The 23560-nt window shown below is 39.3% G+C and overlaps 1 protein-coding gene across 1 annotated transcript in view; it reads right to left on the bottom strand.

Moving 5' to 3' along the window:
• The window catches only part of GSK3B (glycogen synthase kinase 3 beta), a 149400-nt gene that overhangs the window by 47777 nt on the left and 78063 nt on the right, over nucleotides 1-23560 (bottom strand). Inside the window, exons 3-6 of the mRNA XM_041464119.1 lie at nucleotides 21814-21897; nucleotides 9037-9147; nucleotides 6030-6160; nucleotides 4110-4216 (exon numbers count right to left, since the gene is read on the bottom strand). Coding sequence (XP_041320053.1) covers nucleotides 4110-4216; nucleotides 6030-6160; nucleotides 9037-9147; nucleotides 21814-21897 — 433 coding nt within the window. The remainder of the gene's footprint in view (nucleotides 1-4109; nucleotides 4217-6029; nucleotides 6161-9036; nucleotides 9148-21813; nucleotides 21898-23560) is intronic.

Below are 23560 nucleotides of genomic sequence, written 5' to 3' on the forward strand. Positions count from 1 at the left end.
TGGACACACCTTGTGGTGGTTCTTCCCCAAGGAACTCTGAGACAGGTCAACTACACATACCTGCAGAATAGCTTCTGCCCCAGACAGCTCAGTAAAACACTCGCGCTTGCTAGGAAAGTGAATGAACATGATACTTATTTTCAGACACCCCAAGAGAAGCCAGCAATGGTCATGCAGATCAATCTTTCCCTGCCAGTGGCTATAAATGTTCCCTCTGGAATGCTCCCAACTCCTGCCAGCGCAGCGGTGGAACAAAAGCACTGAGACCAGCAGCCCCTCGTGCAGAAACACCACCAGGATCTGGTGAGCCCTCCCCTGCCCTGCACCTCACCTAGGGAAAAAACACATGAGACTGAGGCAAAGCTCAGCTGCACAGCTTCTATCCATACAAAAGGAGCTCGAGGCAACAGAAACATCTGCACTCACCCCTACGGCAGTGCCTGTCCCAGGACAATATAGGGGAACGTGGGCAGCCATCCCCAGGGTTGTTCAGCAGCAGCATCACCTATACGACCAGCACAGCCAGAGCCATGCCATCAACATATCTGGGATGCTATAACACACAGACTGGCAAGGAAGAAGCCTCAGCCAAAACGCTGTCATGACATAGCTGAAGGGCTTGGTTTGGGAAATAACCAACAAACCAGCCCCCCACTTCCCTCTCCCACCCCCCACTCAAAAAAAACCCCCAAACAACTAACAACAATAACAGACTCCTGCAAATCAGCTGCAGGAAGTAAACTGTCCATTCCCAGCAAGCTTTAGGGACACACACAAACACACACACGTGCAGAATTCACAGCCAAAGGAGCACTAAGGCCCAATCTGCACAAGCTATGAAGGCACCCAATTGACATGAATATTTGTGCTTGACCATTGAAAATCCTGTAAAGTTCTAAGGCAGGCACATAACAGAACTATTATGGGTAGGGATTTGTAGCTATTTGGCAACAGTGACTATTTAAGAACTCTAATAGGTCATTTCCCAGGTCGTTATTTTAAAAATAGAGTCCCAGGTCTGCTGGAGGCACTAACTGCAGTAAATGTGATTTGATGCTACTCTTACTATGGTATATATTTAAATGCAGAACTAATGTGGTACTTTACAGAAGTGTAACAAACATCACACCCCTGGCTCAGTTACTTTTTAAAGGGACCTCTTGGGTTAGAAGTGAAGTCATGCACTTCAATGAAACAATCAAGATCCTAGAAGTTAAATGCCATTTTACAGTTTGTTGTGACATCCAGGAAGAAGAGATACATCCTGGAACCAATTGGTACACTGAAGAGCAAGTAATGTCACGAGGACAAACTCATGTGTTTAAAGGCAATCTGGATGAAGACAGACATCCTAATGCAGCTCCTGGTTACAATGCTAAACAAGATGACTAACACCTGACACGGTCATAATGCAGCTGGCTGTGCTGTAAAGTATTGGGCCACCAGTGTCACTGCCTAGTCTTAAAAAGGACTTCTTGCTCAGAAATACTTCCAGTCATTATCCTATTGTAGTGCATTATAATCATAAGCCCTGCAGTAAAATTAACAAACAAAAAAAAACCTTCACACAAACAGCTGGAAACCTTGCAGATAATGTAGGAAAATTTCTACTTAGAATACTTTAGCTTTGGCTTTGTATTCTTTTGGCTTTGTATTCTTCACTGATTTTACTTCTACCATAGTTTTATTAGAGGATATTTAACTGGGGGAATAAAGATCCCTGCCTTACATATAAAGTTCACTTTTTGTCACCACACACACACAAGTGATTCTTAGAGTGATAAAGACTACAGTGGCAAAAGGTTTTTACGCTAACTCACAAGGAAAACAAGAACTATAAAAACCAAGCATGCCAACATGTAAGTTGAAAAGGCAGTATTACAATACTGAAGCATTTCACAGTTCCCTATACTCTGAGCTATGGATAAAGCACTAAGAATCACATGCTCTTTTCCTTCTTTCAGTAAATCCCTCTATGCTTGTTGATTGGTTTTCCAACAAGCTGGATGAGTTTGGATGAACAATCCCACATGAAATAAGGAAGGGTTTTCACTATGCACCATTGCTGCCTATCAGCAAGAACTAAGAAATATGTACAAACAGCAGCACCACAAAATTAACCCTTAGAATTTCTAGCATATTGCAGAACAGTGGGAAACTGTAGAGCTTGTAAAAGCAATTTATTCCTGCTCATCTCCCGAATCCAAAGACTGCTAAGAAAGAAGGGGAAGGTGGATAGGACAGGAAGAAACGAAGGAATATGAACTTAATTTTCAAGCAATTCAGTGCAAATTTCAAAGAAAGCACTTGGAGGGACAGGTGGGGTTTTTTGGCACAATAAAGTCAGAACAGTGACTGAAATTCAAGATATTTTTGGAGGCAAGTGAAAAATTGCACTTCAGAATGGAATTTTTATTAGAACCATTTTAGAGACCAACAGGTAAAACAACAAAAAATGGAAAGCACAACTTGAAAAAGGGTCTGCAGTTGCAGCAAAAGACACTTCATAGGCTTATCTACAAATCAGTCTCTCCTACTGACAAATAAAATACGTGTTTTATGCAGCTATCCTCTGCAACAAGAGGTCTCAGTGCACTCTGATAATGCAGCTGAACCAATCTATTAGCTCTCAGCTGGCAATAAGATGTCAAATGGGATCAGCTACCTTCCCCTCATTTATACACTCACAACACTTTGCTTTTACCTGGGCTTTGCTGCTTACTGGACTGCACAATGCTGCTGATTGCACTCACTCACACAGCAGGAAGTCCACCTGCCAAAATCTCTTGTCAGATGATGCTGAATCAGCAAATTAAACAGTAAACTGCGAGAGCCAGGGTATCCAGGGGCAAGAGCAGGGGTGGGGCTGCCACTTCTGGCAGCAGCCAACAGTAAGTTCTGCCCTTGTATCTTGACTGTGCCGTACTTTCCCCAGACTACTCTTGGTTATGCCTATTTTTCCTACCAGGAAGATATGCAAGAGTTGCTACAATACACACTCAACAGTAACTAATGGGAAAAAAAATTGTGAGAGCAGGGAAGTCTTCAGGAACACAATGAGGTGAGGTTTTTTGTTCCTTTTTAAGAACAGCAGAGTTAAAACAAGTTAGCCAGCCACTGAATTTCAAAATAGTTCAAACATTGTGAGTTTAGATATACTGGTTAAAAACATAGTCTGCCAAGAGTTGATCATGATCTCAAAATCCTTTTGAATCCTTTAAACCTTGCCTAAATGACTCAAGTCCATAAGCAAGGTAAAAGGTTCCCCAGTATTGTGCTGAGAGCCAAATCTGCTCTCTTTTGCACTAGAACTCAGAAGGAGCCCAGGCAGTATCTTGACTGAAAAACTGAAGTAGTTACCAACAACCAGCCAACACACTGTTGTCCATTTCCAAGATTCTTCATTTTGCTGTTCATTTTTGGTTCTCTAATGTAAGAAAACTTGGCTGTTCCCTGATCTCCATCAAACCTCCAGCTTCCCTAGTATTTCCATGACACAGCTATGTGTCAGGTATATAGAAAGAGTTGTGTTCAAAATTAATGAATGAAGGACAGTAAAAGCTAGCAGAATTAACTGAATTAGAAGGACTGCTGTACACAATATATTGAAGTTGTAAAGAGAATTTAAAATCCATCATTAGGCCACACTTACGTCCCCCTATAAACTCTTTACTAAAAGCCAAGTAAATAAATCACAGATTTATGTCTAAACCACAGCACATCAGAAGCAGTAGCTGGTTTTCTGCAGACATTCTTTACAGTTATTTCAAGTTACTAAAAATGCTTTTCTGGCTTGAGGTCTCGCACCTACTTTTAAACTAAATGGTAACATTACACGGATTTTTTTTCGCTTGTAATTAGATTTCCCCCCCCCCTACATTGAAAAAGCCCCTTTCCTGGTGTAATTAATGCTGAAATCTCAAAAGTTGTAGAAAGCACAGCAGACATCTACAAAACATTTGTATTTCTTTAAAAAGTGGTACCTAATAATTTACAACCAAATCCAGCCCCTGGGGTTTATATATGAGATCTCTGGAAACCTTTACACCTCAGTACAGGATAAAAACTGAGGCAGCTGGTACAGATTTCAACCAAATGCACACACATACCTATACTGGAGGTATAATCAGTGGCTCCAAAGATCAACTCTGGTGCCCTGTAGTACCGAGAGCAGATGTACGACACATTGGGTTCTCCACGAACCAGCTGTTTTGCACTGGAAAGGAAACAACAGTATTTCAGTAATGAGCACTTCTACAATATTGCTGTGCACACCAACACTAAGCTTTGGCACTCTTCGCCTACTCCCCATTCCCAAATGTTGAAGTACAGTGTTCTTCTAAGCTGATGCAAACTGACTCCTTGATTCACTGTGAAATCAGTTCAATCCATCAAGCATTACCTTCTACTGGGGACAGCAAAGGAAATTCTGAGTACAATCTAGGTGAAAAACAGGGTCAAATTTTTGGTTGCCAGCTGTCTTTTGACAGATACAAAGGCTTGTTTACAGTGGAAAAGAGGACAGAAAACAGTTTGGTCAAATGTAGTCACCCTTTAAGGTTTAAAAGCTCTGGATACTCACAAGGACTGAGTGGGGTATTTTTGTCTCTTCGGGGTTTTTGTTTGTTGGTTTGTTTTTTTTTGTTCGGTTGGTTTTTAATTTCCATTACAATATTCTGCTCCTTTGCTACTTAAGGGAGCATGGTATGAGGTGACCAAAAAAAAAAAAGCCTTTGCCATTGCATTCACGTTAATGGTCCACAATTAACATGAAGGTTTCTCTTATACTGTACTCGATCAGCCACAAAGGATCTAACCTACAGTATTGCCTCAATACTTCTCTTTGAAAGAATCCAAGAAAAGAATGGACCACAAGACCACATTACTTTGGGAACATGAGTCTATGGGTATATTACACTTCTTTCTTAATTAACAAGGGCTAGGCAAAAAGGAGCTGGAAGACAAAATTTCCCTTTTGGAAATAAGACATTCACCTAAATAGCACCAAACACTGCAGAGTGGCAAGCCAGCCACATCCAGTGTTCAGCTCTCCAGACACTCCTCTGGAAGAATTCCACCACCCATTTTAAAAAGTCTCAGTTTTCTGTATAGAAACTACAGTTAACAAATTCCCACTGATAAAAAATAGTAGGTATTCCCTTTATTCATTGTCAGTTTTGAGCTTCAGCATGATTCCTACTTTGCTCCAACGCTGGTGAGGTAGAGCTGAGGAGGAGATCCGGAGGCACCAGCCACAACGATGCACTGCTTGAGTAACCCTCATCTGACATTCCCACTCACTATGGGCAAGCAAATTTAGCAACAGCAGCTTCTGTGACCTCTGACACATATACCCCAACTATTTTAGTCTGCAAAGTTACAGCACAATATAAAGACTGAACTTTCTCAGACAGAAATCTATGTCCTGTCTCACTGCTAATTGCCAGAATTTCTGCATCAGTACTAAGATGGGGGCTGGACTCTAAAGGTGATTCTGAGCGGATATTGGAAATAAATGTGCCTTTGGAAACTAGAACATAGATGTCCACTATCCAAGAGCTTCAACTGGAAGTGCTGCTTCTGATTTTGAGCCTCTGTGGTATTTGCAGCATTAAGTGAATTGTTGTAAATGCAAGTAGACTGACTAGTGTAACATCAGCCTTTTTAAGTTACAATGCCACCACGCCTGTCCTCTCTTGCCCAAACACACTTCACTGCAGTAACTGGTTCTGGTTTTCCATGCTGCAGTATTTTCCCCAAGTCATGGTGTATCTATTTTATTTTTCTAATACCTGCAAAAATAAGAGGCATGAAGTTTAATTCTCTCCCCCTCTTAATACCCTTTTCCAGCTCTTCCCTGCCACTCCTTTGAACTCACTTTGAGGGGAAAATAAAATATCAGTAATTCCTCTTTTAAGCTACACATAAAGACTTTCTAAGGGACACAGAGAATTTCTTGGCAAAGTTGCATTAAGGTTCACTTTGAAGGAAGATCTTTTCATCAGGTTTCAGGCCACAAATGTGCTTACCTTCCAAAGTCACAGAGTTTTAGAACAGCTGTATCAGGGTCCAGCAAGAGGTTCTGTGGTTTTATATCCCGGTGGCAGATCCCAAAGGAATGGATATAGGCTAAACTCCGGAACAGCTGATACATGTACAACTGGAACACAGAAATACCAGTCAAATCAGGGTAAACAATTAGTTTAGCACAAACCCTTATTAGAAGAAAAACAAAATCACTGAGAAAAAGACCATACTGAATGCCTATTAGGGCTATGAAGGTGGGCAAGGTATTTGCATATCTTCCCCACACACGCTTTGCTGCATACACACACATGTGGTTCAAATCTTTTTATGTGTCCTTTGAGATAGTATAATTAGCATAATTCCAAAGAAATAATTGTGCCAGTTTTCCAACATTTGTAAATAATGGCAATCATAAAAAGCATACACAAAATAAAGGTGTTTCAGTCTGCTCTACAAATCAGCATCTTCACAGCAGTGAAGTATTCCAGGTTCTTAAAAATAACCCAAAAACCCAAACAACTGAAAAAAAATGCCCCACAAAATCCAAAAGAAAACCCTTTAGTTAGGGAAGACAAGGGTAGTGTCTCAGCCTGACACTGAAGTAAATCTCCCAATGTTTCTTGCTGAGGGGACAGAGTAATTTTAATTTCAAATCCCTGGACAAAACCAGAAGGCAAATAAAACCAACTGTTCAAAATAAGTTTATGCAAGGCACAGCAAACAAGTATGCTGAGGGAGTTTTCTCTGCCCACTGTCCAGGGCTGGCTAACCCCTCAGCAAGGGGAGATATTACGAAGCCAAGAGCTTCACAGGGGAAGCTTACAGGGCAAGGGGAGGATGTCCAGCTTCTGGAGCTACACACTTTTTGCTATGGATAATAAAAAGCTGCTGGATACAATTAAGGATGTATAGCATATACAGTCACAAAGGCATGGAAAGCCCTGTTTTAAGGTTGACAAAGGGCTGCCAGGTTATTTTTCATGTTTGTTGTGTCCCCACAAGTTTCCACTTAAAATCAAGCTACAGGCAGGACACTATACCAGAGATGCAACTCCACACTTTTCTTTTATAAGCACATTTTCCACAGTTCACCTTTAATGATCTATATAACCAGGTGCAATTACTTGATATTGATATCAGGTCATGTTTGCCTCTCTTTCACCATTATCTTTGTCGTCACGCTTTCTCTCCCCCTTTTTTTCTGTTGTTTGTTTGGCAGGAAAGTAGGAGAGGGAAGAGAATTGCTTGAATTTTGGCTCTAGACCTCTGGTTTTCATACTTGATTCTGAAAACCACAAAGAAAAGCAAACAAACATTTTTTCCGAATTGCCTGTTCTAGTCCCTAGTATGTATTGTGCAAGTGTATTGCAAAATAATGCAAAAGTCTGCTCTAACTTGAGAGGTCAAGTCAACACATGTGGGATTTATAAAGTATGCCTTTCATTTCCACACAGCAAACCCAAAATTTCCAAGGACTCCTTACACCAGGTTAGAAATTACAAATAAAAATTAACCAGAAGATTACTAGAACAGCTTCTGTGCAGCTTTACATTCCTTTGTTACTCAGGGAAAAGCAGCTCTCTGCCTGCCTAGTTATCCATCAGAAGTGAACAAATAGGTATGATGTGACCTTTGTGTAGCCAAGATGTCTGGAAAACTGCAAAATCTTTAATGACATTAAGCTAACATGATCTTTTTAAATACAGGATTATATAAAAGCCTTGCCAGCAAAATAAGAATAGCTATCCAGACTACCTGGAACAGGAAGTCCCAGACATCCTGCAAGATGAAAGAGTTGAAGCAGATTTTTCTCTCAAAGTGTAAGGAAGAACAATTTTGTCAAGTTCCCACAACAGAGAACAATTAGGGCAAGAATACTGACACAAGATATATAAACAAGTTATCAGAAGCCAAGCCTACAGATTTTGGGGAGCATATAACCTGAAGACATGATGCTACACCAACAGACCAAGAGAGTGACCTTGAAGTCTCCTGGAAAATAAATAAATTTCTGTGCTTTCTTAAAAATCAGGCAAAAGTTTTACACCATTTACAATTTATGCACATAGTTATGGCACAAAACTTCATTATTTAAATAATTACTATTTCTAGCTTCCACCTTTGAAATGTTCATCCTCTTTCAACCAAACTGAAGTTTTTTCTTAAGCCAACCCTTACATTAAGCATTATACTTTTAAAGAGGAGTCTGGAGAAATCAATATGCATCAGGAATTTTTGTTGGTGATTTCCATTAAATATTACCTGTGTGCCATTAAATATTACCTGTGCTAACAAGTTAATGCATGTGAAAACATCATCATTCACTAGTGTGTGGACTGTGGTCACCACAATATATGAAACAGAACTATATATGAAAAAAGCCCCAGATGGGTCCCGTGTTTGACAGCAAATGAGAAATTTTATTTATTTTAATTCCTGTGTAAAAAATGTAGACAACTTGAGTAAGGTTTTGAAACTACAATGTGCATAAAAGCACCTTATCCCATGTAGCTTTTGAAGATACAAGCCAATGATCTTCAAGTGGAAACAAAAATGTGCCTTTCATGACCACAACAAAAGCACATGAACTCTTACTCATATGCCAGGAAAAGGGGAAGATAACAGATTAGAGAACATTCTCCTGACATCCTCTTTCAGTTCCTGACCTTTGTTCTATTATGTCTTCACCACCTCAGGAAACTGAAAGCTGCTAATCTGGCTGGTCTCAGTCTCCATCTAAGTTGCTTCAAAAACAAAACACTCCCCCCACACTCAATCTCCCTGACCCATTCCAAGATTTCTGTAAGGTCAGAAATTGGGAGTGTTTGTTTAAGTCTCAACCCTCTATTCTTCCTTCACAATAACAACAAGTACTTCTATTTTTTTTCCTTTCCTCAAGATCTATTTGCTTCTAAAAATTTCTGAAAATTTATTATCTTGTCAGAAAAGAGTATCCACGGTGTATTTCAGTTATCTTTCTTCACCTAACCATACCTGTCAGTTACCTACCTTGACATAAATCATAGGGAGTGTCTGTTTGGCCCGACTATAATGTCTGGCAACTCTGTATACTGTTTCAGGAACATAGTCCAGCACCAAGTTGAGGTACACCTCATCTTTCTGAAAGAGAATAAAGAAGAAAAACAAATCAGCACTAGATTTGAGGCATGAAGTACAATCAAAGTGTTCAGAGAAACCTAAAAGATGAGAAAGCTGTGGACATTTTAAGTCCCATCTTTAGTGAGTGAACTAAAGTCATGGAACTATTTAGGTTTTGCACTCATGCATTAATACTTTTGTCAAACTTATGTTTAAGGTCCTGTTAATTGCTCTTGTCTCCTATGTAAGACATTTTCTGATTATAAATGGAGACAAGGATATAATTGCTCTGCCCAGTCAATATTTTCATTGGGAGAGTATTTCAAGGTAACATCTGCATAATTAGTTAAAACAGCCTATTAACTCATTAGTCCCTTACCTACCAAAACCCAAGAAGTGCAAATTTAAAAGCTCAAAACTTAGCCCCCAACAACAACACATCAAAAAAAGTTCAAACAACCTTCATCTTTTAGAAATGTTACTTTGATCTTACTGAATTCCCAGCTATTAAGAGATTAATACATATTAACCATTTGTATACAGTAAGCCTGTGTTAACATTTGTGACCATTCTGTTTACAGGTATTTCTATGTCCCAGGTATCTCCAACTTAAACATATGAACTTACTCATGACAAAAGAGGACAAGCCAAAACCAAAGTCTCAAGTATAATTTTTCTAGGATTAAGTTAGAAGTTCATGTGAATGTAACACAGAGAAACAACAAAAGCAGCTTTATAATAAGGTACTTTGTTACATTATAAAGTACCTTATTATGCATTAGCAAAGGAAAGAAGGAACAAATAGGACTTAAATGACAAAGTACTATAATCATATAGTGCCTAAGTGCAAAACTGAGAATTTTCAGCAGTAAAACAGGTCTTAAAGAGATTTCTGATATTTTAATGCAGTCTTCAATGCAAATCCTGCCAGGATTGTGAATACATTTAATGTTGGGGAGTGGGTAAAATCAACTAATTCAGCATAAAAAATTATTTTGAAAGCTAGTGAATTAACTAGAAGCAACCTTTCCTGTGCCTGCTATTTTACCACCTAGAACTTTCTATCGAGAAAGACAATACACAGAGAATTTACATGGATGGAAACAGCACAGGGCTCCCAAGTCTTTGACTGAAGGTCCTTGTCAGAAGATCCACTGGCTATCTATATCTTAACACCTAAACCCAAACCTCATCTAGCTACAGCAATTTAATACTACTACTCTACTGTGACTTGTCCCATGACTTAAAGCACAGAGTGAGGTGTGTTTCTCTCACAGTGCTCTGCTATCCTGCCACAGCAAAGAGCAGCAGCAGTCTGGCACACGGTAACACACAGAGAAATACACACCTTGAATACATATGCAGAGAACTGCTGGCTTTGTGTGTTTTTAAAGGCTCAGAATTCAAGATCTCTGCTCACCCTTATAGACCAAGTCACCTTGCATGGCCCTGCCTAAGTTATTCTTCCCTGCAAAAAAAAAAACACCTCTTTTCTTAATATCATTGCTTAAATGACAGCATAAAGCAATTGACAATGGCCCACCAACTTGTATCTATCTGGTCTTATCATACTTCTCAAACACAGACAAAGAGCAGCCTCCAAGACCCTGCCTATGCTGGTGCTTCTCCCAGTGCCATCCCAGGAACTGGGAACAAAGTGAGGGCTTCTGGGGACCAGTCTGGGGAGAAGAAAATTTTTGAAATGGATGAGAAGGGATAACTAGCAGCAGTGCAGAGGAAATACCAGACGGCTCTGGAACTCCACAGACGTGCAAATATATGCAAGGGGAAAAAAACCAAACCCACTTGTATTTTAGCACTTTTCCTGCAGCAGGGAAAGTTCTTCTTTCCCTGACTCTCACTTCAAGCCAATAAAATTCATCCACTACCTCTTCTTAGGTCAGAGCTTTCAAGATTTAGTTATAAAATACCAAAAATAAATGTCCTAAAAAATTCAAAGTTAGCTTATGCTGGTAAGGCAATCTGTAAACCATGAGAGAAAACAGACACATGAATATGAATGCTATTTGCTTCAGTGTAGATACAACCTGATGAATATGCTAAATGTCTGCCTCTCAGAGGATGGGAAAGTCTTACTGGTGACAAATCACTTCACCGAGTACTGTTACTGAGGTTGGTGACTTTGATCCAAGGATTCATGTTTCATGTATCAAAAAGATTTACATGAGAGATTAGAGGAAAAAAAAAGAGTAAAAATTAAATTACAGTGATTTTATAATCCTCTCATAATACAAACAAAAGGACGCATGTAAAACAGTAAAACATATGATCAGTAAACCCTGTCTACGCTCTTTCACAGCAGTGAGTTTTGAGAATTACAGAACTACTCTCTACTTCATATAATCTTTGCTTTGCTTTTAGTGCCTCCATTTTTATTTCTAATTTTACATGCTTTTAAAAATGGGACCAATTCAATAGCATAACACAAGCACAAAAAACCTTGAGGCATTTGCATCTTTAGAGATGGAGGCTTCACTTCTGAGTGGCACGAGTTTTGATGCCATCCGCAGTACCTGAACAAACAGTGTGGGTTTTGTGTGGTCAAAGGCACATGAACACCTTTCCCCCCGCTCCCCCATCAACTATCAAGTTTTGATGTACCACTTGAGGGACCCAGAACTCCAATATGCACCTATAAAGGCAAGGCTTATGCCATTGACCACGTAAGTAACAGCATACTCCACTCCTACCACACACAACTGATTCCAGAGGTGCTGTAATGAATTAAAGACTATTCAAGTGTTTTGAGTGACATTTTCCTGATGGCATCTGGCACTGATCTAATAAACATACAGGAAAGAGTTTTCATGAGCCCTGATCCTTCTCAGTGAGCATGAACTGGATGAAAATCATATCCAAGTTACCTGGATTCCACTGAACAAGATTCAGGATAAGCCAGGAAGCAGTCATGGCCTGACAAGCTCTGAGCATGATGTAACCTGGTTTGCCTACCTCATGCATTCCTCCTAAACACATATTTTTCCAGTGACCCAGATGTATTGCAATAGGAAACGGGGTTAGCTCAAAGAGCTTGCCAAATGAGGGCAACTGCTCGAGGATCAACTGGGACGATCAAGGCTTATCTTTCCATTACAGGGAACCTCACCACGTATTCCACAAGTGACTTGCTTCCATACTGCTGTTTCAAAACTGCAAGTCTGAGAACGAAAGAAGTAACCTGTCACAAGCATGTCTGAAATCACCTACAGAGAACAGAAAATACCAGAGGAAGCTGCAGCATATGAAATACAGAAAGCAAACACAAGAGGTCATTAAATAACTCACTTCTCCTTAAAGACCTTGGGCTTACTAGCTTTCTGTTGCAGGTCAAATGTTTATGTGTATTTGTATTCTCCTGTGCTTTCTGCTAAGGTTATGACCCCATGTACAGTTCAAAATAAAAAAAAGGGAAGGGCAGAATGCCAGATCCTGAAACCCAGAATCAAAGTATTTTATTAGGATTTTGACTTCAGCAATGTGGCTCATTTACCAGCGTCAAGTGCTAGAAGCTGCTTTTTGTCACTTGGGAGATGAATCCTCAGTTGACAAACACTGCTCCAAAACGAGCTACAGCAAAATAATCACTGCTTTGCCATCACATTGCTCTGCACCTCTCAAGAACCACCAATTCAGGCACTGCTTCACTTTGGTGGGAAATACTTAATGCAAGTAAATACTTACGCAACCTGTACCATAATAAGAGGCATGAGAAAGACTAGGACACAAGAGCCAAAACATTTTAGCAACTTCATTCTTTTCCTTGTGCCAGAAATTGGAGACACAACAGGATGAAAGTACATGAGCATTACACACAATGTGGCTGAGGACTGAGTAAAATGGAAAACATTGCCTTACTGACAAAGGAAAGGCTGGAGGTGTCAAACTCCATTTTAAAATTCTTGTCTCTCAGTCCACATAAGTAATCTGCTTAAAGCATCCTCCAGTTGTGCTTGAGGCCAATATAAAGAAATAGCTATTGAATTAAAATAAAGCAATAATCACTTTTCTAGATTGTTCCTTGCAGTGATAGTTAAAATACTGCTTCTCTGTGATCATCCCCTACCTCAACAAACCTCAAACTGATCCAAAGTGTTAACAAAACAAACTTTTGTTAGCTTTTGTTTTCATTTATCAGACACACTACATTTACAACATGCAAATATAAAGCAGCAACCAATATTAAGTCAATCACAGTCCAACTATTTCCACTATTTACCACCATGATGTTAGAAGCCAGGGAGGTCATATATGCCAAACACCAAACTAACAGCAAAAGGAAAATTCTTACTCTGAAAATATGTCGGCATCTAATAAGACGTTGGAAGTATTTCTGAACTGTCAAGGCCTATGTGGAATCTAAGGAAAACTTCTCTGAACATCAAGTAATAGGGTAAAAAGGTTAAGAAACTATTCTGGGTGCTCTTTCTTCTAGGGTGACCATATTTACTGCTCAGCATTTGGGAGAAGTGGTGAACATGCTCATTTGAGTTTTCATCTCCTGGCAAATCAGTAACAGAGCGACAGTGGTTCTGGCGTGGTTTGGGATGGGTTTTTGCTTGTTTTTGATGGACTCCACCTGATCAGCTGTATGAGCATAACTGAGAGGACATGAACAACACAAGAGTTTCTTAAGCTAACTTTGCATTAGGAGAAATAAATGTGTAATTGCACTTGGAAGAAACTCGCTTCATATGTCTACTCAAGCTAAATGCACACAGACAAGCGATACAAGCCTAAAATTAAGTAATGTGATTCCAAAATGTACTTCTTGTTATTAAAATTATCCCAAGGCTTCAGTATTAGGGCTGTATGAGGTAAATAAACCAATCGGTTTACCCAGGAGGATTTTTTATTTAGCATATGACAGCACCCCATTGATGATGTTTCAGAGGTAGGTGCTGCATGGAGCAGTTAGTGACAGGATGCAGCAATGCAATGGTTCTGTCAAAAAGCACCTGAGGGATTTACCTTTGAGTTGGAAACCAAGAAAATGCCTTTCAGCATTTCATGTGGACTATGCCTTTTTTGAGAGTGCATTATTTGAACACTGGAATGTCAGCATGAGGTAAAATATGCCCTTCACCCTGATGCAGGCATCTAGATTTAGACAATACACAAAGTTCAAAGCCACAGTTTTTGCCCTAGATTCAAAAAAAACGTTATTTTACTTTTCTTAAAGCCACAACCACCACACCCCTTTATCAAGCACCATGAGAGACTCGCCTTCCTTCTCTTATCTTGAAGGCTGACATTGTACATTAAGGATACAAAGACTTTGGACACACTTTCAAAGACAAAGCAAAAATTTGCAGCCTTCTTACTCTACTGAGTAGACATGATACTCAAGCAATATTTGAAAATGCAAAATATGTGCTAGCTGACCTTATTTGTATGAAGGAATGGTGACATCCAGTGGCCACGTGTGCCTGTTTTTACTTGCAGTTTACAACTACATCTATTTCAAAACAGAGCTTTGGCTGCCGCCAAAGTAAAGGGAGTGTAAGCCTAGAGATACAGTTGCAGTTTCACACAGATAAATGCAGGGGTGTAAGAACAGTTGAAGACTCAACTTCAGTGCTCAGAAAGATATCAATACTTTCTAATAGTGCTGCAAATATTGGACAGAGCATCTTCTTTTGTAATCCCTCACTCTTCATGACTGAGTTTGAGAACTGAGATCTGTACAAAAAGTTCTGCTCCTATGCCTACTTGTCAAAACTTACCAAATTGCTCTGTAATGCTCATTACTCTTCAGCAAAACACATTCATGTTATGTAGGTAGGAACTGCCAAGTGGGTCAGCTGTGATGGCAGCATAATGCCAGAAGTCAATCCTCCCAATAAAATTAGTATTTAAGAACTTTCTTGGGTCTTGTATGAAGCCAGCTGGTTTACATTATCTACCTTAGATCACTGAAAGAGTAGAGGTTCTTAGGTGATGCACTAAGACATTCTTTGTCAGAAGAAAAAGAAAGACATTTTCTGACCTAGTTTTCCCCTCTAAAGAGGAGTTACTGTAAAGGAAAAGGTCACACATTAAAATAATTTGGGAATCTCTGATGATTGTTGTTTATTTTATGCCCTGTGAACTCCTTAAGCTTACAAATGTACTTCCAAGGATAATTTCTATGAAGTTGGAAACATCTGCCTAACATCTAAGAGGCAGGGCTGAGCTATCATCTTTGACACAGGTGATCTGTGGATATCTGAACCCACAGTCCCAAGCAGGGACTGTGCCGTAAACTGGCATTAGGTGTGTTGGAAGATGAAAATGAACAATGATGTTCAAATCACTGGAGTGTCCTGCACAGCTCCTAATGAAAGAAAAAGCAGAGTCTTTGGAGAGCCACTTGTTTTCTTGACTGCTCACTACCTTCCAGAGTGAATATGAATTTCTGAATCAGGATATATCCATGACAAAAAGCTAGACAAGACAATACACAATAATGGTTCAAACTACATGCCTGCCTCGGGACAAACAACACAAGCTGCCTTCCTAATGGCTATCCAACACAGGGAAGATGAGAGCAGGAGCTAGAGCTGGCAGAGGAACAACTCGAGAACAGAAGAGCAACCAACCAGATGTACTGGATGGCTCACTGGCCTAGAGAGAAATCTCTGAGCTTCCTATTTTCACTGCATGCAACTCCCACACTAAGGATCTAGCCACTGCTGCCTACTCCGCTCCTGTGAAGCCCTACCACAGGCAGACTAAACTGCTATTTCTAATAACAAAACCTACTCAAAACCAGAGACTGCTCATAACTACAACGAAGGAAATTCCCAGCCTGTTGCAAATCCTAACAGCAGTAACTGATAATCATTATATGATGACTGGTGCCCTTTTTGAAATGAGCTTGGCAGGCCTCAGGCAAGGACTACAGAGATACCAACATCACAAAACTCCTCATAATTGGCATTAATTGCTTCTTTGTTGACAACACACAAGATCTGCCAGGGACTGAATGAATGGTAGTTACTAAATTCATCTCTATTGATGGCCCTTCAGCACATTACTAGGCTGGTACAAAACATTCACAGAGACTATCACTGCAAAATTGGGCTCAAGGCTCTGGTAATTGACCTTTTTATGCAGTAACTTTTTTTTTCTTTCTTTTTTTTAAGTTCAATTAAGAAACTAAATGGTTCCCATTTTGACAGGAACAGAATGGATGGTTCTTACATGAGGACCCATCTGAACACTCCTGCAAGAAATAATGGTGATGTTCATGCCTCTCTGAAGGTGGAGGATATGACAGGGATGTAACTTGCAAATCAGACAGTTGCCCCCTTCTTCCAAACTTCTTCATTGTCGTTTAATCCAGTGCTGCCAGAGCCCACAAGATAGTGCATAGAAGCTTATAGATGCAGCTCAGCATGTATCTCCTACATGTTTATTTTAAACTTCAGCCTAAGTCTGTGGGAGTAAATTTCCATCCTGAGTCTTCATGGACTTTTGGCTACATGCCCTTATAGCTAAGGCTAAATAAGACCTGACATCAATTAGAGCATGCAGAAGGGCCAGCTCAGCCTCCAAAAAGGTGTCAGCACATTGCCTGTTTGTGATCTCTCTCTGGTTCCATTTTTGCTTTGACTCCTCTGAATACTAAGCCACCTTAAGGAGGAAAAACTAAAGGACATAACCACAGGTGTAATTACTCAACAAAAAATGTATTTACTTTTACTTTGATTTGATGCAGAAAAAAATCACTTCAGTAACTTTTCATCCTCCTTTGGACAAAGGTATGGATCAATCAGTCTATTCAACACTCTGAAGTATCCATACAAGAAAAACTGACAGTTACGAAATGCCACAAAGATCTAACCAGAAACAGAGAGGGATAAAAAAGGCAGAATTAGGAACTCATTTCAGGTTTTACACAGCTGAGTAATTTTACTTGACAACCACTGATTTAAGAAGTTAGGTCATTCTATAAAACATCAGGGAATACTCTTAGCAAAGGAGTCAGAGGAATTATTTCCTATATTAATGTTTGCCCTGCCTCGGAACATGGCCTGAAAGGTTCTCAGCAGAATTAGTCTAGAAAGGACAGGCGGCAAAACCATTCCCCCCTGCAAAAGTAAATCAAGGCCTACATTTTTGTATCATGCTAAATGCAAAGCATTTCCTGAAATTAAGGAAATGTATCAAAAATCAGCCCTGAAATATATGCCTTCCTAATACTGTCTGATCTGCAGTGGAAAGCTGACAGGCAAACCAGGCATCTTGTTCAAGATCTTATCCTAAGGCACAATACCAAAGCTATCAAACAGTGGAGCTGGCTAGTACTAAAATCCTTCTCATTTTTCCTAAGAATTACCTAGAAACCTATAAATCACAGAAATACAGCATGAAAAAGTCTTATGAATATTTTCAGAAGAAGAAGCTTTCATACACCATTCAACCCATTATTTGGTTGTATTTTCTTTCCCTCTGTCTCATTCCACCAGATATAATTACACATTTTAGATTACTGAAAAGCGCATTACAGCTATGAAAGTCAGTGCCCTGTTATCAGATATCTCATACAGCCTCAAAAGAAAAAAATCACAATCTACTCTGACAAATTCATTAAGGAAGAGGCTTTGGAAAAAACTGGGTTATCCAACAGGTTTGACAAATGTCTGTAAACTTTCAAAAAGAAGAAATCGAGGAGGAAATAGCTTATAGAAGCAACTTAAATGCCAAGCCTGTCAGCTGCCATCTTAATATAAATTACATACCTTCTTTGAGCTCTTTTAGACTAGAAATTATTAGTCAAACATAATTAATACTTAGTATTCAGAACAACTTTTTGTATCTATATATACACATAAAGGTATAAATATGTGTGCATGTGTATATGTATAGACACACACACTTCCAATATAAAGGCAATATAAATTCAAAGATGCACAGATAAGACAGAGTCAGTCACAGAAAAAAAAGGAGAAGAAATCAGTCAAAGCCATGTTTGATACATGATTTTCATGCTGTTAAGGCTTGATGGCTTTTGTCAAAAGAAGGAAAGAAGTTTAAGCAAGCAGGAGACATAAAAAGGAGATTTCATCACAAAAAAAAAGGAAAGATGAGGAGCTCAAACCCTTCAACCAGCTCCACATAGCCTGCAGAAATAGCTAATGGAGAGCTACAAATCTCAACAAACTAGCGCTACAACTTGGACACATCTAAGGAATGGTCTTGCACTAGCAAGTGGTTTTTACACTTGTTTTTCTATTTGATACTTCTCCAGTTTTCCAATCAAGAATGAAACCTCCTGTTTTGCTAGAATGAAGCCAGCAATTGAAATGAACTGAAGTGATTGCTAGGCACATGGCTTTCAAAGAGCGCCACTCTGACTAGATATGGAAAAATCCTTTGAGGTATCTCTAAATCAAGACAGATTTAAGCTTCTAGGACACTGGAAAACTCCCCCCACCAAAAAAAAACCAAAACAAAACAAATCCTCCAAAAAAAAAAAAACCAAACCAAAACAAAAAAAAAACCCAAAAACAACCAAACCAAAAAAAAAACCCCCCAAAAAAAAAAAAAAACCAAAACAACATCAAAAAAAAACCCTAAAACAACCGAACAAAAAATCCCACCAATGCAACAAAATAAAACAAAACCAACAACAACCAAAAAAAGCCCAAAAAACCCCCATAAAAGAAACAAAAAACCCCCAAACCCATCCAGAAAGAGAAGTCTCTGGGCTCAGGGATGCTGGTGTCAAGCACTAGGGAAGAAGGGAGAAGTCCAAGCAACATGAACAGATGGAGTAAACACAGTGGCATGAAAATCTTTATGCAAAAGACTGCGTGATATATAAATATCAAAATTTAATTAATGAGATCAGCACTATAAGAGTTACCTCTGAGACTTTCCCATTGCTGCTAGACTTGAGTTAATTATCACAAACACCAATTAATGGCAGAAGATCATCAAGTTCTTCAAAAAGACTGTCAACAATTGCAAGCCCGACTCAGCACTACACCACCACATTTTCTGCTACACAATTCTTGTGTTTCTACATTACTCTTCCCATTGGACTTGCCTTTAGCAATCAGTTTATATAAACCTGTGGGGACATAGCATCTACATATGCAACTGCTTCCTAAACATCCTTCCTGGTTACCAGATGGGACATTACACTTTTCTCCTTCTCCGCTCCACAAACAGACAGTTTGGTCATGAAGGAAATACGAAGGAAAAGATGCTATTGCTTCCCAAAACTGACAAAAGCATGATAAGAAACGTTCTCCTTCCTTCCCACGTCAACTTGAGAACACCAACTTGCTTCTATCTAGAGCTTTTCCCAAACAGCAGACAAACTCCAGCCCCCTTCCTCCTAGCAGAGAACTAGTCTGCTACAAGGCAAGAACAGCAACCTGTTATACCCCACAGTCCGTGGAGGAAAAGCTGTGGCAAGCTGCTGTGCTAACACTCAGCTTGTGTTTGCTACAGCTTCTTGTGCAGGTGTTTCCTGAGAGCTGCAAGAATGGGCAGGAGTCACGCACGCCATCACAGCTACCTTCATATGCTGCCACCTACGTGGAAATACTTGCAAGCCAATTGTGTGTCGTTTTGTATTGAACTGCAAGAGACCTTGCAGCCTAAACTGCAGCATTACACTGCTCACGTCCTGCTGGGTGTGCGCTGGCCCCAGGGACTGCTTCCCATTTGTCCAGTTTTGCAACAGGGTAGCAGTGGAAATCTCACAGCCAACAGAGCAGAGGCGTGAAGACCGAGGAGCAGAAAGTAACGTGAAAGAAAACTTCTCACTGAAGCGTAAAGATTCATTGGCCATGGATAGAGACATTTTTAAAAGCTACATTAGTGCTGCCAAGAATCAGCCACGAGGAGTTGAAACAGCAGAATGGAAAATCCAGTCTCAAGCTCAACTTCATTTAAAGATTTCCAAAAGAGTTTTTCTCAAGTTACTGTTACACAAAAGCTCCTGGGACAGTGTTCTGAGCGGTTTTAACATTCCACTGTTTGCAGGAGGTTTTTGAAAGCCCTTAGATAAGGCAATTGTCTAATCTGTCCAGGAAATTCTACTTCACTCCAATTAGGTTAAAAGCTGTTTTAAAAATTCCAACCAAACCACCAACAAAAAATCCCAAACCCAAGCCCCCCTTCACAGCATTTTCCTTATTGTACTCATGCTGCTTGAGGAATTTCTGTTTATGAACAAAATACAGCTTAAAAAAATGACACTGCACTACCAACAAAACATACACAGCTGAAAATGCTTGTTAGCACCATCCAAGAGCAAGGAAGGAAAGGGGACATTGATAAAAAAAAATTTTAAAACTGTAAATTATATTTCTCCTTGAATGCTGTAGTCTTGCAGGCTCTCTACAGGCACAGGCAAGGTACAAGGCCAGGTCCCAGGCAAAACACCTCCCAGGTAACAGCAGATCTCCTCCAATTATCCCCCTGTGCACAGCACAAGACAAAAGCAACTTATCATGGAGATGTCAGCTCCTTTTCTGGCTCCAAAGACCATGAAAGGGGTGGGCTGCCTCTCCCAGTCTGCTGACCCACTTCATGAACCTGCAGTTAACAGGCTGCCAGTAGCTATCAGCTCTCATACACAGCCCTTTATAGCACTGTGGACAAGCACATCAGCATCTGAAGACAGCTAAGGATGCAATCTGCCTTAAAAATAAAAAAAATGGGCAGCATTTATATAAATTATCTAAAAATTATATAAATATTTGTAACATTATATAGAAATATATAACGTTACAAATATTTATATACTATATTTATATAATATATAATATATATATTATATTTATAATATAGAAATATATTTTATATAGAAAGATCAGAGAAAATTCAGAAGGTCATCTAACTCACTCCCCTACCTCACAGCTTACATTAACTCCCACATACACCACAATGACTTGGTTTTTACTCCATGGATGATCCTGATTTAAGGATAAGGTTGGATCAGATACCATCTTGAAGTCCATTTCATCCTGAATTCTCCCTATGATTGGTAAAATGCTGATATATACTTAGATAAGGAATACCTTATAATTTCACATTAAAATTAAACCTTGTAACCCCTTCTTTAAAAAACCAAGAAACTTTTAAACTTGGACTGAACAAAAACAAACGTCAGTATCTACTTCTTGAGAGTTATTAAATCCAGCTATTTGCTCTTTCTTCTGGAGCACAAACACTTTGACAAATGATACAATCACATGACCATATATTATTCTTTCCTCTGGGCTCTGAAACTCAGCCTGCACCTGGAACAGATGCACAAGGAAGGGGGACAGAAGCATCCAAAGACTGGTTCTGGGAAAAGTCACATAAATCCTTTATATCTAAAATGCTTAACACGGAATCCTAGAAAACACATATATCTGCACATATAGAAAGGTAGTGCTAGAACACATAAAGCCCAGCTGTGACCCACTAAATTAAGAAAGAGGCAGTGCATATGCAAATCTACTGCAGCCTTGCTGTATTTTTAGTGTAACACTGCTCCTCATGGACCACACACTTGTATACTGAAAAACATCTGCTCCAGTATGACCTGTTGGGCACCATTATAGCATTTGCTCACTAGTGAATGTCTGATCTCCTCACATTTCTGTCTCCACACACTCAAACAGTCCAGTTACACCCCACACAGTTATCAGGACACATTGCTTTGTTTTTCGTTCTTACCTTCTCTCCACTAGAGTAGAAGAAATAACGCAATCGGACAATGTTACAATGATCCAACTTTCTCATAATCTGGAGCTCTCTGTTCTGAAACAAGAGAAAAGCAAACAATTAGAAAAACTTTCTGTGGAAAAGGTAAAGTACCATCATGAACACTTTAACGTACAGCTACAGAAGTTGACAAACCAAAGAACAACTAAGTTGGAAAGGCAACAGCTTTCACATGTTTATTAGTATTTATTGCAATTGCTTTATTATTGAGAATATTGCCATCTTTGACTACATTTTCTCTCTAAAATAAACATCCAAAAATCCAAGAATAGGTAATTCAAGAATTACCTATTTGCATTATCAAACTGTCAGTGGCAAAAGGCAAGAAGACAAGAACTTTTCTTTGTTTTTCCCAATCTTTTAATAATAAAATATATCAACCAGAAGGATGGGAAGCCTATCCCATTTGAATACTGTAAAAATAATGCAAACATTGTCAAAGCAAACAGCATTTCCACCTATATGCTCACCCTTCTCTACAGTGCAAGAGAGGTTTGTAACAAAAGATCCTTTCCTCTACCATGTTTTTTGCAATACCAACATAAAGCACCTGAAACTGATTAGGTAACTCAATTTCCACTTTTGTTCAACCAAGGTTAAATCAGTTTAGACAGACAGAATAATAACATTATTTTCCCATTTTATATCAACTTGAAAAAGCTGTTAAAATAAAATCAGTTCATAACATGCACGATAAACTGGGAAATTTACTGCAAATCTGTTGCATAAATAATGCCTGAACAAATGAAGGATCTTGCAGCTTAGCAGGTAAAAACAAATAAAGTTTTGAAATGCAGGTAGGAGTAAAAACAAGCAAGTAAAATTAGCACAGCTATGTTTGTCACACTTCATTCCACAGCTGTTGCTACAATACTTCTTTCCTCTAGTCACATTTACACATCGCTGTTTTTCCCTTCTCAATTAATACGCAATCTGCAGCTACAAAAATAGAAGGCATTCCATTTTTCACTTTGATCGTGGGATTGCTAATCACACATCCTAAAAGAGCAAGAACTAATACACTAGACTACTTCACTGTTCTTTACTAGCATCATTAACTCTAGCCAAGTTCAGGAATATTTGGGAAGAGAACTCTTTAGCCACCACACATTTTCACACTTAAATGCACAAAGCTAACACCCACTTTGTGCAGTGCTGCTGTCAAAACAATGATTTCACATTCTGTGTTATCAGAGGGTCACATACGGTGTCTGTCACTACAATTAATTATTAAGGAACTCCACAAGAACTACTCAGAGCTTCTAATGTGAACATGGCTACAAAGTCTGCTTTTAATTCCTCTAAGCCATGTAGCCTTAAAAAAAAGAGGTGCTACATAAGATGCAGTATCATTAATCCTATCAACCCTGCCACCCGCTGACTGAAAAAATACTTCAGTATTAGCCAGCTCTTTACAAACACGAGTGACATCTCACACAGTTATCAGCTGGCAATTACCCAGCCAGTGGTTAAGGAGAAAGCAAGTCCCTCCCTGAGCCTGCCTGGCCTCTGAGCAGATTAAAGCCTAAGACCATTTGGTACACACCAAGAGAGGCCTATTCTATACTGCAAGGTTGCAAAGAGAAAGAGAAAGCAAGGAGAGACCTGTGAGGCTTTCATGTAGCTCCTGAAATCTTATGGTGTGAATTTGTGAAAAAGGAATACAGGCTTTACCACATAACTCATCAATATGCCTCAC

The sequence above is a fragment of the Pyrgilauda ruficollis genome, unplaced genomic scaffold (assembly GCF_017590135.1).
Source record: "Pyrgilauda ruficollis isolate IOZ18807 unplaced genomic scaffold, ASM1759013v1 scaffold17, whole genome shotgun sequence".
Lineage (NCBI taxonomy): Eukaryota > Metazoa > Chordata > Aves > Passeriformes > Passeridae > Pyrgilauda > Pyrgilauda ruficollis.